The sequence below is a fragment of the Trachymyrmex cornetzi genome, unplaced genomic scaffold, assembly GCF_001594075.2.
Source record: "Trachymyrmex cornetzi isolate Tcor2-1 unplaced genomic scaffold, Tcor1.1 scaffold121, whole genome shotgun sequence".
In the NCBI taxonomy this organism is placed as follows: Eukaryota; Metazoa; Arthropoda; class Insecta; order Hymenoptera; family Formicidae; genus Trachymyrmex; species Trachymyrmex cornetzi.
The window spans coordinates 472,590-487,895 of record NW_017295773.1 but is presented as its reverse complement, the minus strand read 5'-3'; the positions used below and the strand labels follow the sequence as shown (position 1 = coordinate 487,895).

At 29.0% G+C, this 15,306-nt stretch overlaps 1 protein-coding gene across 5 annotated transcripts; it reads right to left on the bottom strand.

The window, feature by feature from the left end:
* Nucleotides 1-790: 790 nt before the first annotated feature.
* Nucleotides 791-15,088, bottom strand: LOC108768072 (sodium-coupled monocarboxylate transporter 1). Of its 5 annotated transcripts, none has more exons than XM_018518346.1 (15): nucleotides 14,537-15,088; nucleotides 12,567-12,887; nucleotides 8,893-9,107; nucleotides 8,770-8,821; nucleotides 8,511-8,578; nucleotides 7,592-7,746; nucleotides 6,131-6,271; nucleotides 3,643-3,751; nucleotides 3,453-3,562; nucleotides 2,878-3,064; nucleotides 2,727-2,813; nucleotides 2,536-2,624; nucleotides 1,700-1,807; nucleotides 1,141-1,345; nucleotides 791-889 (listed from the first exon to the last, which is right to left on the bottom strand). In XM_018518346.1, the coding sequence occupies exons 2-15, from the start codon at nucleotides 12,829-12,831 to the stop codon at nucleotides 791-793; spliced, it is 1,890 nt and encodes a 629-aa protein (XP_018373848.1). In that variant the 5' UTR covers nucleotides 12,832-12,887; nucleotides 14,537-15,088. The 5 variants fall into 5 exon arrangements, with proteins under 5 accessions (XP_018373848.1, XP_018373828.1, XP_018373857.1 ...); XM_018518326.1 differs by having other exon boundaries at nucleotides 14,543-15,088; XM_018518355.1 differs by having other exon boundaries at nucleotides 12,567-12,848; nucleotides 14,543-15,088.
* Nucleotides 15,089-15,306: the final 218 nt, after the last annotated feature.

Genomic DNA, 15,306 nt, shown 5'->3' with positions numbered 1-15,306 from the left:
CATTTTTAAAAAAATAGAATTTTTTTAACACAGGCGTTTGAATTTTTTGCCTCTAAAATATTTTATATATAATTTGTGAAATTACATAAAATGAAAATTGATATTTTTTAAGTATTTTAGTTTTACTTTTAAGCGCTGTATCTTGATAAAACTATAATTGGACTTAATAAATATTTTAAAGTAGACTTTCTAGCTTTAAAATATTCTTTTTAAAAAATGGTACAATATATGATTTTTCGCAAAGATATCGAACTTCATGTATAAAAATTTTTAGAAATATTCATAAACATCGAAATTAAAAGTTTACGGATAAAGCAAAAGAGAAGCAATGTTTGTTTATAATGTACTTCGATTCGTATAAATTTTTTCAAAAATTTTTAAGAACTTTTTCGATCGTCAATAATTTAAAAAAAACTGAAGTATGTATACATATTTGTATATGTACTTATTATATACTTCTTACAGGATAATACAATAAAGAGTAAACAATATTATTAAATATCTTTTTATTTTTTATTATTTATAATGTGCTTAAGTAAATACAGTATATATATATATATATATATATATACACGCGCATATATATATTATTTATCTAAATTCACAATAATGTTTACAATTGATACACATCATATAAGAAATATATGGAATTGTACATACAAACTTTGTACAAAGCTCTTTTTTATAATTAAATACGATTCTTTTATATACAAGTCGGTATTATTGAAATACAAACTCATGTTCCATTTTTAACATTTCTAGCATTGAAAACTAAAATTTATATTAATATTTACTTATTTATTATATCATGTCCTTGAATTCCTTGGGATAATAATTTATCATCTTCATTAATAGTACAAGACGCTATCATTTCTTTCGACTTTGCAACCTAATTGTAAGCAAAAAATCAAATTTTGTATTAATAATCATTAAATAATATGTACCGTAATATTAAATAATACATTATTTAATATAAAGTAATATTTTATATACACATATATGTATATAACATAGTTACGTTTAATTTAATAGTTAAATTTTTCTTATTAATCTTTTACATGCAAAACAGAACGTAGTTATTAATCAAAATGGATTTAGCTAAGAAATAATAAAATGTAGTTTAATAAAAAAAATAATAACCTTGATTTGCTGAAGTTCTTCGTGTGTAATATCTTTCTTTGAAGTCTTTAAATATTTTCTTATAAATGGTGCTACGACCATCGGATCTAACTTTTCAATATCTTCGGAGGTAATCAAAGTTACGATGAGACCGACACTAATAGTCACTAAAGCACCAGTCATGGTATACCAAAGATAACTGAGCCGAAACAATGCCCATGGTTCCCTATTAAATGTAATAGCTACTACATTACTTGATACAAAAATAAAAAATGTTTTTCAAATGTTCAAAATAGTGGAATTTTCAAACTGCTAAATTTAGAAAAGCCATTAACAAATATTTAAAGAACATTTCAAATGCACGAAATGTAATTCTCTGTAGAATAAATGAACTTTCTCTTAGTAAAACGTGGAATAATTTTTAAAAGAAAAACCATTTCTAACTTATTAATGAAAGGTTTAAGTTATGCAAAAATCAGGAGCGACAAGCACTAACTTCAATAATTAATGACTATTAATAATTTAATATCTAAGAGTTATTAGCAGTTATTTTATGTATAATTAACATTATTTAACTTACTCTCCAACGTTGTTCAAAATTGTATCTGGTGGTACAGATAATAATAAATTCTCTACTTGTGGAAATGAATAAGTACATCCTTCTGTGGTTACGGGTTTCGTATCGAATCTGTAAAAGCGTAAATGTCACGGAACATTCGTAATATTATTATTCCTTTAAAGGGAATAACAAAATATAACAAAATGCAATATTAATTGTGTTATCAATGTTTGCTGGTATCTAAATCTAGAGAAATTATTTAAATAATCTAAATAAATGGCTTCATCTCATCTTTACTAGAATACTATTGTTATTTGTTACGTCCAAGCTCCGGAATGCCAAAGAGCTACGGAGAACTGAAACCAAATCTTAAGGCTCTATAAATAGAAATAAGACACAATTTTTTAAACTTCAATTGTTAATGATTTTTGAACGAACAGCTACTTACAATCTTTTGAAGATTTTCAGGGTGATAACATATCAAAGTCAAGGTCATCGGTGCGGTATCCGTTAATTAAAATAATTATTCATGGAAACAATAATATTCCGCTTCTTAGACAATATTCCGAAAATTATGTTTTGCCTCTTTTGGCGATTTTTCCCAAAACGGAGGAAAAACAAGCATATTTCTAAAGAACTTTTATCTTAGTTTATGAATTCTTGACACGCTTCCAAAGTTTGACCATTTAACAAACAATTTTTATTTAAGACATATATGAAGATAATATAAATATTAGGAAAAGATAAACTGGAGCCATTTAATTAATCTAAATTATCTAGATAATTTCATCCAGATACCAGCAGACACTGTATATTGTATACACATGTATTGATATACATAATATTTTGATATTAACTTAATTTTTCCACTCATGACAGCTGCTTCAGCAGAAAGAATAAGCCAACCCATGAAACTCAAACCTGCTATTCCTCCGATTAGAGCACCCTGTCGAATTTAATTGAATCACTTATTTATTTATTCTCATCAACGAATTTAAATATAATTTTCATCAAGTTAATATAAAAAAAGTTTATCTTTAACACATGCCTTGCCATTAATCCATGGTAATAACATTCCCATGTTGAAAATGCCAAAGGATGGTCCGTTAGTAATGGCGCCTAGACTTATGGACAACTATAACATTCAAATATGAAAAGAAGATTAATTTGCATTTGTTAACTGATGACTCCATGTTTACCTGTAATACATGACTGCCCGCCTGCTCGACGACGAAAACGAGAGCAACACAAATTATTCCTAAAATGACAACCGTCAACTTCATAAAGATATCAGCGCCCCTAGGCGTAAAAGGAGTCTTCATAAAGGGCTTAACAAAATCCTCCAGCACCACGGCTGCCATGGAGTTTAGACCGGTTGATAATGAACTGGAAGAAAGAGATCTCAAACTAATTTTTTAAATATACATACCGAGAAAGAAGGGGGAGAATAGGAGAAGAACGAAAAAAAAGAGCAGAAGAGGAAGAGAGAAGAGGGAACGGTGAAGCGAAGGGAGGGATGAAAGAGAAAAAGAAGGAGGAGGAAAAGGAAGAAAGAAGGGGGGAGAGGAGGGGAGAGGGAGAGGGAATCAGAGAGGACCTTTCCCTGTCTGTCTAGGGGTGTACGACTTTCCACGCGACCGAGGTCCACCTCATAATCAGATAAGGGTTGGGTCAGGTTATCGAACTTGGCAACATATATCAAAATCAAGGTGATTGGAGATGGCTCCTCTTTTCTGAATATTTACCAAATATGTATATAAACATGTATATCTACCTAAGTGCGGCACTAAATACACCAGCTACGAAGAGACCTGGTAGTCCCGGAAAGTTTCCTAAAACGTTCATAACTAACAACGGTAATAGTTGATCCTTGGCTCGTGCTAACTGTATTGCACATAGATGTAATCAGTAATTAATCGCAGCCTTAACATTGAATATGAAAGCTAAATAAATATAAATATTACCTTAGTCGTAAGGGGATCGCATTCATGATACCAAGCATAAATCAACATGCCAGAATATCCACACATAAGTATCAGCATTGTTACGCCGATCATAAAACACCAAAGTGCTCTAAAACGCATAGTTATTAAAAACATTGATTATATTATTATTATATTATGATAACTTGATTATATGATGATATAATTATATATTTATAATATAGCTATAATAATTATAATACTATAACTATAATAATTTATAATATAACCTTAATAAAAAATCGGGAATAGATAGACCATAATAATTAAGTATAACTATTGTTGCATTCATACAAGTTCAATTTTCCAAACATAAAATTACATTGTATTTTGAGTTTACTATACATAATCAATTAAAAAAATTTTTTTAATTACCATCAAAATCAAGAAAACATTTGTCTTTAGACCAAAATTGTAAAAACATTTTAATATCTACAATTTGCGTTACGAATATGTCGCAAAAATATCGCAAAATTGGTTGCAAAAGTAGTTACTAATATATAGTTTTTGTAACATTATTATAGTTGAAAATGTTGAAATATCATTAAACGATTCTAATAAACAACGTGTCAAAATGAAGTGAAAATTTAAAAAATATAAAAATAAATGTTTAGAACAGACTCTCAATCTTAAAATAATAATAACAAAGATATTCAAGGCTAATAAGAGTCAGCGTGGGAGGGAATGCGTGCAATTATTAAATTTCGAAAATTTAAAGTATATAAATTCTATGGTTTTCCACAAATAATTGAAGCGCTTTAGTGGTAATGCTAATACAGGATGTAAATGAATAAATTCTAAGGGCGTATTCCCCATCGATTAAATATTAAAAAAGTTCTCATGAACATGGATCTAGAAACGCTTAGTTTTTTAGATAGGAGGAATTTACACGTAATGAACATTCAAGCATTTTTTAACATTAAACACTAAAATCGCTAAATTTTAGAATTATGAAACATTTTTTTCAATCTTTTTTCTTTACAGTGAATTCTCTTTAGTTAACAATGAATATGTATAAGATCGAAAGCTATGATGCCAAACCATTTTGAATAATTTTTATAATAAAATGTTTAAATATTTATTGAAAAAAATTGAATATAAAATGAATTGCCTATACGAATATTCGTAGTTTAAGTATGTTAGCAATACATTATAGGACGATAAGATATAATTAATAAATAATTGAAATGTATTTATTAATTAAATTAACTGCAAATGTTTCAACTCTGGATTTGACTTCCTATTCATTAAGGAAGTCAAGTATAAACAACAATATAAGGAAATATAAGTATCAGATATAAGTACCCTCTCTCACGGTCATGAACCCATTATCATAATTAGATAAGAAGAGACTCACGTATCTAAATGACGATTTACTGAACTTCTGGATCCAATTTATTTTGATTTTATTCTGATATGTGAATATCCTCTTTCCCTTTCCTCTTCCCCATCTAGCTGTGTAACGGATGTCTATTACAGGAGGAGCACATACAGCACTGATTGTCACGAAACGTTTTTCAGAAAGGCTTCAACCTTTCATATTTAAAGTGCAACAATTCTGAAAGGATTTTGCAATATGTCATTTGAAATGTTGCAACAAAAATGTTTCTAAAATTTATCACACATATACAGAAAATTTAAAATCATACGCAAACAGTACAAAAAAAATCATTATACATTAAACTGACGTTAAAATATTAATGAAATTTTTATATTTTTTGTAATGTTTTGAGATACGACCCACACATCCTTAAGAAAGATTGTGCATTACTATGTTAAACATAAAATTCCTCCTACTTAAAACTGAGCGTTTCTAGACTTATTCAAATTAATGTTTACAATAATGTATTAGTATTCAAACTAACGTATACAGGATCGCCCACGTAAAGTGCGTTTGTGTATATGTTTGTAATGAGTCAATAATAATAAATCAATAATAATAAATGTGCAAAATCTACACACACGCAAAAACACGATGTGCAAAATCCAGCAACCTCGTCGTGGTGCATATCCGGTAATGCAGGTAATGTTGGTAGTATATGTCAAAAATGTGAGGGTAACTTTGTGAAGTACTGCGTAACTTCGCGAAAAAAAATCGCAGCAACTTTTTTTTTTTAAATTGAAGGGGAAAGTTTGAACTTTAACGCTGCTGTAAATGGTATTCCTCCAAAAAATTTACAAAGTCCATATATTCCGTCAAACTTTGCAATTTTCAATATGACAAACACACTCTCATATTTTGAGAGTTAACAGTGACAGGGGTGCATTAAACTTAAAATCTGGTCATATCATCTTAAAGTAGAGATTTCAAGCTTTAATTTGTTAAAAAAATACATTCTACGATAATTTTTTGCAGTTATCGTTAGTCAAAGTTGGCTAATTTTTGTCCACAATTTTTCTATGCCATAATTTTTTTGGGCAGTGTATATTATTATATATATATAAAAGTTTACTTATTAAAATAGAATACCTTCTTGCTGATTGTAAAGTAGGAAGTGATAAATATCGTTGAATCATGTTTTGATTAATAGCGGAGATTTGTATCCAATGTATGAAGCCACCGATAGTAAGCGCCCAAACTGTGTGTCTCGTCAAAGGACTCCAATCCATCCTATTAATCAATAATCATACTTTAAATTGTAATTAGTATCTTTCTAATATATTTTTATTGTAACGATAATACTCTCTTTCTTCCTCTCTCTCTCTCTCTCTTTTTCCTGCCTCATTCTATATACATTTTGCTCCTTCCCTCATTTCCTTCCTTTTTTCTATCCTTTTTCTCTTTCTTTGAAAATTGAAAGAACGCTATCATTAAAAGAATAGTAAAAATAGCTCTACCCATGTATTTAATTATACATCCCTTTTTCTGTCTTTTCCTTCCATCATTTCAAATGCGAATAATATTACACCACCAAACGTTAATTAGATTATATATAAATCGAGATAAGATTTCTTTAAAAATAATTTTAAAAAACAAGTAATTAATTAGATTATATTTTTCATTATTATATTTGTTATCTTGATATCGTCTCCCCCACTCCAAGCGATGTGTGACAATACAAATATTGGTGGCTGACAAGTTTTGTTATATCGTAAAAGTAAATATAATTATCGCTAGATTTACGATATTTCTTACAGCTATAGAATACAGGAAATCGTGGCCGATCGTGAGTGCAATGCTGGATAACGATAAGCAGACGTCCCATTCTTAAAACGGGTTTATTTTATGAATCTTATGTTTTATTGCGTAACTTGATGCCTGCTTTCTTACGTTTAAAGTGGAATCTTTATCAAGCTCGGGTGACAAATTTTGGTGTTCACTATCGCATGCGCGATATAGATGTCTTTTATGTGTTATTGATCTCTTCTTGTAAAAGGGAAATCTCCCAAGATCTGTTTATTTTATAATGCATGCACGGATAAATCCCGTTAAATTCTATTGTCACATCCTCTTAATGACACTGTGCACAGTAAGACTGGAGTCCCATGAGCAGAAATTTACAGCGGAACGGAACAGTGCGACTAATCATAATTCTGCAATCATTACTCTATTTTTTGTTTTCTACGGTCGTGATTTTTTTTTTATCTCGCTGTTCCGTTATAAATTTCCACTCATGGGACGCCAGTTTAACGCTTTCTTGATCTAAAATTAGATGGAATGTACGTCCGAACATTGGAGAGAGAAAGAACAAAGAGTGCATAGAATGCAAATAACACATAAAAATTAAAAATAAAAATTAACAATGATAATAAAGGACTCTTGATAATAATACGAAATAAATATAATAATAGGGCATATAAGAGTCAATAAATTTTATAAGAGTCAATATTATTGACTCTTATATGCCCTATTATTACATTTATTTCAAATTAAAAATAAATGTATAATGCACTATTATCAATTAAAGATATTATTGTTTAATGCACGCACGCAGGAAATTCGAGTCTTCCCGATTCTAGATTTCTTCGAATTACCAGCGACAATCCACCAACGTCCGCTGTTCCCTTGACTACAATTAATAACATGGAGCCGAACATCAAGAAAGTCTGAAAGAAATCTGTCCATACTACTGCCTTGAGACCACCCTAAATAAAAAATATTTTTCTACAAAATTATAATAAATAAAAAAGCTAAAAATGGAGATAAAGATTTTAGGTAAAAATGGAGATAAAGAAAGGCACTTTCAATGATCTTAATCTTAACATATCATTGCATGATTGATAGAAATATGATATCTCAGAATTAAAAGTTTTTTTAAATTTTGATTCGAAACGTTTTAATTAAGAAAGTAAACATGCAATTTCTATAACTTTATCTTCTTTGCGTGTTATACTTTCAATTATAATATATTTCAATTATAATGTATTCTCTCTTTAAAACTAAATATCAGTAGATCATGAGTTTCTAATTCCAACATTCGAACACTGCAATTTTAGTATAAAACCCGATCTACATAAGAACGCAGGACGCAAATTTCTAGAGTCTCTAGAACGCAGGAAGTTGGGTGAACTTCAACTTTTGCGTTCTGCATCCTGCGTCTACAATATTGCGGTCTACAATCTATACAATCTGAAATATCTCAAGCTTATTAGAGATGCCTCTCTTATCTTCATTTCTACCAAAATTTGTCTTAAGTTATTGTCTAAATACGTATTATAAAGATCGATTATGTGATGTGTAATTCAATAAAAATCAAATATCTTTTTATATTAGAAAAAAATAAAGAAGGAAAGTATAAGATGTACGCAGATACACATTTGATTTAAATTTGAATATTCGCATCATATTGTTTTCTTGGACCTTCTATTTGTTTTTATTAACATTTTTTTAAAAAAGTTAATTATCTTACCACACAAGTGTAGAATATACAAACGATACACACAAAAGGTGTAACAATGTGTACGTTTACTCCGGTAACTAAAAATAGAACAATTCAAAATAATTTTTTTTATAACAAATTTCATGTTTGCACGATATTTTTTTTAACGAGTTAAAATTATGCATACATAATGAACATACAATTAGTTTCTAATATTGTGCACATTTAGAAATTATTGGATTAATTCTTTATGAAATTTTTATTAAACTTTTATTTGAAAAATATATACCTTGATTGAAGGCCAATGCAGGTACGTAGATGACAATTGGAAGCCAAGTTATCTAAATAAAACATTATCAAGATGTATATTTATAGCAGGATTTATACAGATATGATTTCTGATTTTACTCACGATACCGATGGAAAATAAGACTGAACCTAGTAGCCTTATCCTTTTATCAAAACGCTTTTCGAGGTACTCATAAGTGCTGGTGAGTTTCAGCTCGTGAAAAACTGGCAAATATATGACGGATGTAACAAGGGTGACAAAGATTATCGTACAGCAAAGGAATAGATAACTTGTGCCGTGTACATAAATCTCCGTTGGTGTACCCAATAACGAGATACCTGTTACACATTAATTAAATATAATAAGTAAAAAATCATAATTATGAAGAACGTGGAATTACTCTAAATATATAATATATATACAGTTTTTCATGACAATAAGCTTTATAGTTTTTGGCGAACATAAGTAAATACGGAAAATACTTTGTCCAACTTTTTCTTTCTCGATTTTGAATAATTAAATAATCTCTGACAAGAAGTGTTAGTACTGCGAGTGTTTTAGGAAGCTCTCGACATCGGGTATTAGATTCTGGAATCAAAATAGGGCATTCCGTTTAAAAAAAATCGGTGTGACCTTGATCTGATCTTGATAAAGGTAGCGACGCTACCTAAGATCAAACTGATAAGATCGGTGAATAGATCATTTAAAACCCTACAATTTTTGTTGGAGACATTTCTTTCGAAAATGCTTAGTTTTCGAGATATTTCATCGGTCCGGGACTTTTTACTCACCCTTATGTCTTATATATTTCATTATATAATCCATTTAATGTGTACATTTCACTGTCACATTTGAAGCATTTGTAAATGACAGCATATTTACAACTTCGTTATCTTCTTATCTAATCTGGTGATTTATTACCATTTAAAAATAAAATAGCAATGTCGTAATAACAATTAATAATTTGATGAAAAATTTCTATACTATAAATATACACAGGATGTAATTAAAATAAGGTAATAAACTTCGGGACTGAACTTCCCACACTAAAACATGAAAAAAAGTTCGTTATGAATATGTGTCCGCAAATCTATTGTTACCGACATAGCTTAAAATATTTGCAGGACCAGTTGTATGGCCCCCATGATCCTCCGATCTAAATCCTCTAGATTTTTTTCTGTGAGGACATTTAAAGATTTTAATTTATGAAATTCCAATCGCCAATCATATTACGCCAATGCATCTTTGGGTGAGTTACGCATGAAGCGCATGATGTATCATTTTATCCTTCTTTATTATTTGGTAAACAATAAGAATAAATAATGTATCATGCGCTTCATGCGTAACTCAGAATGCACCCTTTGATGCTTGTGACACGATTCGCAATTGCCCTGAGATCTTTGAAAGAGTGCGACCCAACGTGTCCAAGCGTGTATTGAATCAAGTGAGAAATACTTCGAATATTTGTTTTAGCTAAAAATTGAAAAAAATTAATATTAACATTTCAAAATAGTCAACTCAATTGTTATTTATGGACTCCTCAATATTTAAATAATAGATATTAATTAAAATCAAAATAAAAAGGCTATATATAGGAATCAGCGCGGAGGACAACGCGCAATTATTTATAAACAAAATTTTTAATTATATTCGTCAATATCAATCATTTAATCGCAAATACACGTACGTACGTTTCGGTTCAAGTTCGAGTTCGTCTTGTTCGAACCTTTTTTTTCATGTATTGGTGGGAGGAGCTCGACCCCGAAGTTGTCACTTTATTTCACATCTTTATTTACACTCTGTATATTTAATAAGAATAAATAAATTAAATAAATAATAAATATTAAAAAAATAATGTTATAGCTTGTATGTATAAATTTTACACACACATACAATATAATTCAGAGGATGGAAATAACTCGTTAATTGTAACAAAATTACAATTACAAGTTACTTTTTTTTGGTAACTTGTAACTGCGTTTAATTGTTCATATACAATTATATATAATTTTATATGATTATATATGAAATATTTTTTCCCGGCTTCCAACTTATATGATATAATTTCCGTAAAAAAAGAATTTTTTAAAACAAAAATTAATAAATTATATCAATAAATTATAAAATTATAAATTTATAAAAATTATAAAATTATAAATTATATCAAAAATTATAAAAATCAATAAATTATAAAATTAAATTGACATGTAATTTAATTATATTATATTTACGTTGATAAGCATTTTAAAATATTGAAAAATGTATTGTAAAAAATATCAGTCGGATAACATTTCACAAGGTTGAAAATTAGTTGGCGTATGTAGATTGTAGAATTGAATATATATATTGTATTCACACAAATATTAAGACTTGGCTCTCTCGCGACGATACGATGAGGGGGAAATTATATACAATAAATTATTTGCTGAATAAAGTTTCATTTTGTAAGTTTTTATTTAAAAGCACAATTTCATAATCCTAAAATCTGTAAAATATGTGATAAACTAAGATATTTGTCTAATAGATATCTATGTCATATAGAAATATAAAATAATTCCTAAAATACTCAGCTCTGTATGTCAACTGCTATTAGTCTCGAGAGGTCTCTCGGCTGAGGCGGATGTTAAAGCTCTAGATATACTAAAGTAGCGCAATAAGCTCCATTTTCGACCTAATAACTATATCATATATAACTAATAATACTACCCAGATAATATTTTGTCGGCATTTTGCTGATAATTTGCTTAAAAATTTTGCAAGCAATTTGCCAACAAAGTAAGTCCTCATTTGATGCAACATTGCAAGCAAAGAAACACACGAACTATAGTAGAGTAACTTTACAATAACTTTGCGGCAACGATTGTGGTAAAAGTGTTTGATTATGGCAATATTTCGGCAAAATTGGAGCAATTTTATTTATCATTAAAAGTACTTGTACAAATGTTAATTTGACAAAATTATGGCAACATGGAAGCAAAATTTTATATTTAGCAAATGTTTTTGCCATTATCATGGCAACATTACGACAACAAGTATTAACAAATAAATTACACTATTTTGCTTTTGGACGAAATGTTATCTGGGATATAAGAGCTTATGCAGGCACAGGCTTCTAGTGTTTGGGGAAGGGTGACATTTTTGGGACAATCGCGTCTTTATTAACATTTTTTTTATTTCGATTTCGTTACTGATCAAAATCGCTACAACATATAGAGGCATACGCCATACAAAGATGAAAAAGAAGAAGCTATCAAATGCCATACACAGCGCCCGCGCTCTTGCAGCGATTTTTGATAGCTGAGAAATAGGCCATTATTTTAGGAATTATTTTACACTTCTGTGTGATATATATCGGACAGATACCTCAGTTTGCCGCATATTTTACAAGTTTCAGAATTACGAAATGTTTTGAAGAGAAGAAACCAAAAACTAAAGCTAAAACTACTGTCATTATTGCATGTTGCTTTTATTAACATTTAAATAAAGAATATTACAAAAATACATTTTTTAAACTGATTTTAATTTAGCACTTATTCTAAAAACTGATCTTAAAATGTAACGGAAAAATTATTATTTATTATTTTTTAAGTAACGATAACTGTGTGTGTGTGTGTGTGTGTGCAACGGAGTTACTTTTAAAAATCATAGTAATGGTAGCTTATTGAACTTTTTTGACTCGGTAACGAATAACCGTAACTTGTTACTTTTAAAAAATAACTTTCCATTCCCTGCTTTAATTTATTTGCAATAGAAAAAAATAATACGTACGTAGAACAAAATACGAAATATATTTATACCTGATATAAAACTGGCTAGCAAACTGAGGCTGATTGGAAATGTGCTCATATTCCTCCCGCCAACCAGGTATTCATCTTCACCTGAGGACTTCTTTATGAAGCCGAAATAAATACCAACGATGCCACATACAACCAACATTCCAGCGAATACAGCATAGTCCGACGTATCGAAATTTTGCATAGAGTGAATGATTTCCTGGACAGTAGGCGTTTCTGGCGCCCATTTTGCTATACTTAGATCATTTGAGGTCCCCTCCGAAGTCATCTTGTTACACAATGAATCTGATGAAATATGTCGAAGAAATATTTCGTTCTCGAAATCTTGGAAAAGAAATTATAAATGAATCTTCTAATGATGTTTTAACAATGCTTCTATCAATTTATATGTTTACACGGTTGATTTAGTAATGACAGTAGTTATATCTATAATTAACGTAAAATATATAAACGACCGTTTGTACTGTAATATCTCAACATAATTGTTATTCTACATCCGATAGCGAAGATATTGACTACTTTTACACGGATACCCTTAATCGGGTTTAATAATATCCGTAATTATGAAATTGGCCAATCATAGATATTCCTCTAAAGAATGAAATGACTGTGATTAGCTAGTTTCTAAGTACAGATGTTATTAAACTCGATTAAGGATGTCCAAGTAAACGTAGTCATTATGAAGTAGACGTATAAAATTGGTTTTAAAAGACCGTGTAAACGCAAGGAGCATACATATATGCTAATCTTGAATGCAACGAGCTTATCCCTGGTGGAAAAATTTCGCTGAAATGATATCATGTTTTGGAACACTTTTCAACCAAAAATTTCAGCATTTAAAAAAAATTTCAGTTTAATTTCAGCGACTTTTTTAAATTTTAGCTGAAAAATTCATTTTCAGTAAAATTTAAGCCAAATTTCAGAGAAATTTTAGCGATTTTTCAATATGTTAGCTGAAAAATTCATTTTCAGTGAAATTTTAGCAAATTTTCAGCAGTTTCATTAAAATGTTCCAAAATGTATAGAATAATTTTAGCGAAATTTTTTCACCAGAGATAACAATCAAAGAATTATACAATTAGATTTTATTTCATCGTAGAATAAATTTAAAACCGTTTCGTGTAAACGAGTATATACATTTTGAGAGTTATAACTACGGATGTTACTAAATCCGATTATGTAGATGACTTGGGTCAGTGCAGATAACTTGGGACAGCATGTATCTATACTTTTGTTAAATTCAGTTGTAGTATCTATCCATGAGTCATTAAAGAAAATAAAAAATTTAAACTTTCTCTTTAGAGACTCATGAATGGATATCACGATTGAATTTAACAAAAGTACTGTCCCAAGTTATACCTAACACTGTCCCAAATCATCTACATTTACGGCAGTTTCCGCGTAAGAGTTACATTTGTGCGTTTTTGTCGTACGACAAATTTTTATAAATTTTGATAAAATATTTAGATAAAATTAAACTCATTCTGGACTCAATAAAAGAAAATTAAAAAATATGCTAAAATTGAAAGTAAAAACCCAGGAAAAAATGTATATATAATTATATATAATTATATGTATAAAAAATTGCTATATTTTATATACAATTATTTTATATACAATATATAATTATATATAAAATATGTCCATATATAACATTTTTTCCCAGGAATTATAATAGAATTCTTAAATCGATGTTATTCAAATAATTTCTGATTAAATATGTTATAAAAACAATTTTATAAAACATTTATAAAAATTAAATTTTAAGTAACATACATTTTAAGAAATGTATAAATAGAATATTAAGTAGTACCCTTATTATTTCATTGTCCGTAAATTATAAAAATATCACAAATAATAAAATTTTTATGACGTAGATATCCTTGCAAAGACAAAATGAGCACTTCTTTTTTGAGAGCTTATACTTTTACTTACATTTATGTTACAATATTGAAATATCTAGAGAGAACAACCTTTACCTGCTGATATAAATTTTCAAATTGATGATTTCTTTACTCACTTAAATCACTTTAGCGCGTGAATAAAAAAAAACGAACTATAATTATTAAACATTGAAATGACAAATTATCACTCGTATTGCGAAATATTGATTAGAGATGTATTTCATAAATGTATAAAATAAACTGACAATAATTTAAAGTTTTAAAAATATAAATGTGCACACGATTGTTAATAAAGTAAAGGCTACATTAGAATGAATCGATATCCTATTGGATCAGTCGTCATTAACAAATAAGGATGGCGTATGCACATGCAAAAATGATGAATCTATCGCGAAAGCCAAGAGACGACTACCTTGACAAAGATCACGCGAACTGTGGCGGAACCTAAAAGAGTTCGGAGCGTTGCGCCGCGCCGCGATTACGCGCATCACGATAGTGTCATTGTGACAATCTTCTAATTAAACTGACAATAGGCACAAAGTATGGAGTACAAAACGAACGACTAATGGATATACCTCGCAGTTACAAGACTCGCAAGTGGATAATACGATCTAAATTTAGTAGAAGATACGAATATATATGTGATTAAATTAAGAGCTGCGCGATTTCAGCACGAGTCTTTCTATATAAAACTAAATCTCTTATGTAAAAATTCCTAAAAATATTTCATAATTAGAATATTATACAATAAGTATAATAATACCTCAACTGAATTAACAGTAATTAAAATTTTCCATATGATATCGTTATATTTTATTGCTTGTTAGAATAAGAATATT

What these genes read in the sequence shown, in the direction of transcription:
- LOC108768072 (XM_018518346.1), bottom strand. Translation starts at nt 12,831, where the DNA reads ATGACTTCGGAGGGGACCTCAAATGATCTAAGTATAGCAAAATGGGCG. An exon ending in GCTAGCCAGTTTTATATCAG is followed by an intron (nt 9,108 to 12,566) that starts GTATAAATATAT and finishes AATGTGTAACAG; the next exon opens with GTATCTCGTTATTGGGTACA. An exon ending in TGCATTGGCCTTCAATCAAG is followed by an intron (nt 8,579 to 8,769) that starts GTATATATTTTT and finishes TTCTATTTTTAG; the next exon opens with TTACCGGAGTAAACGTACAC.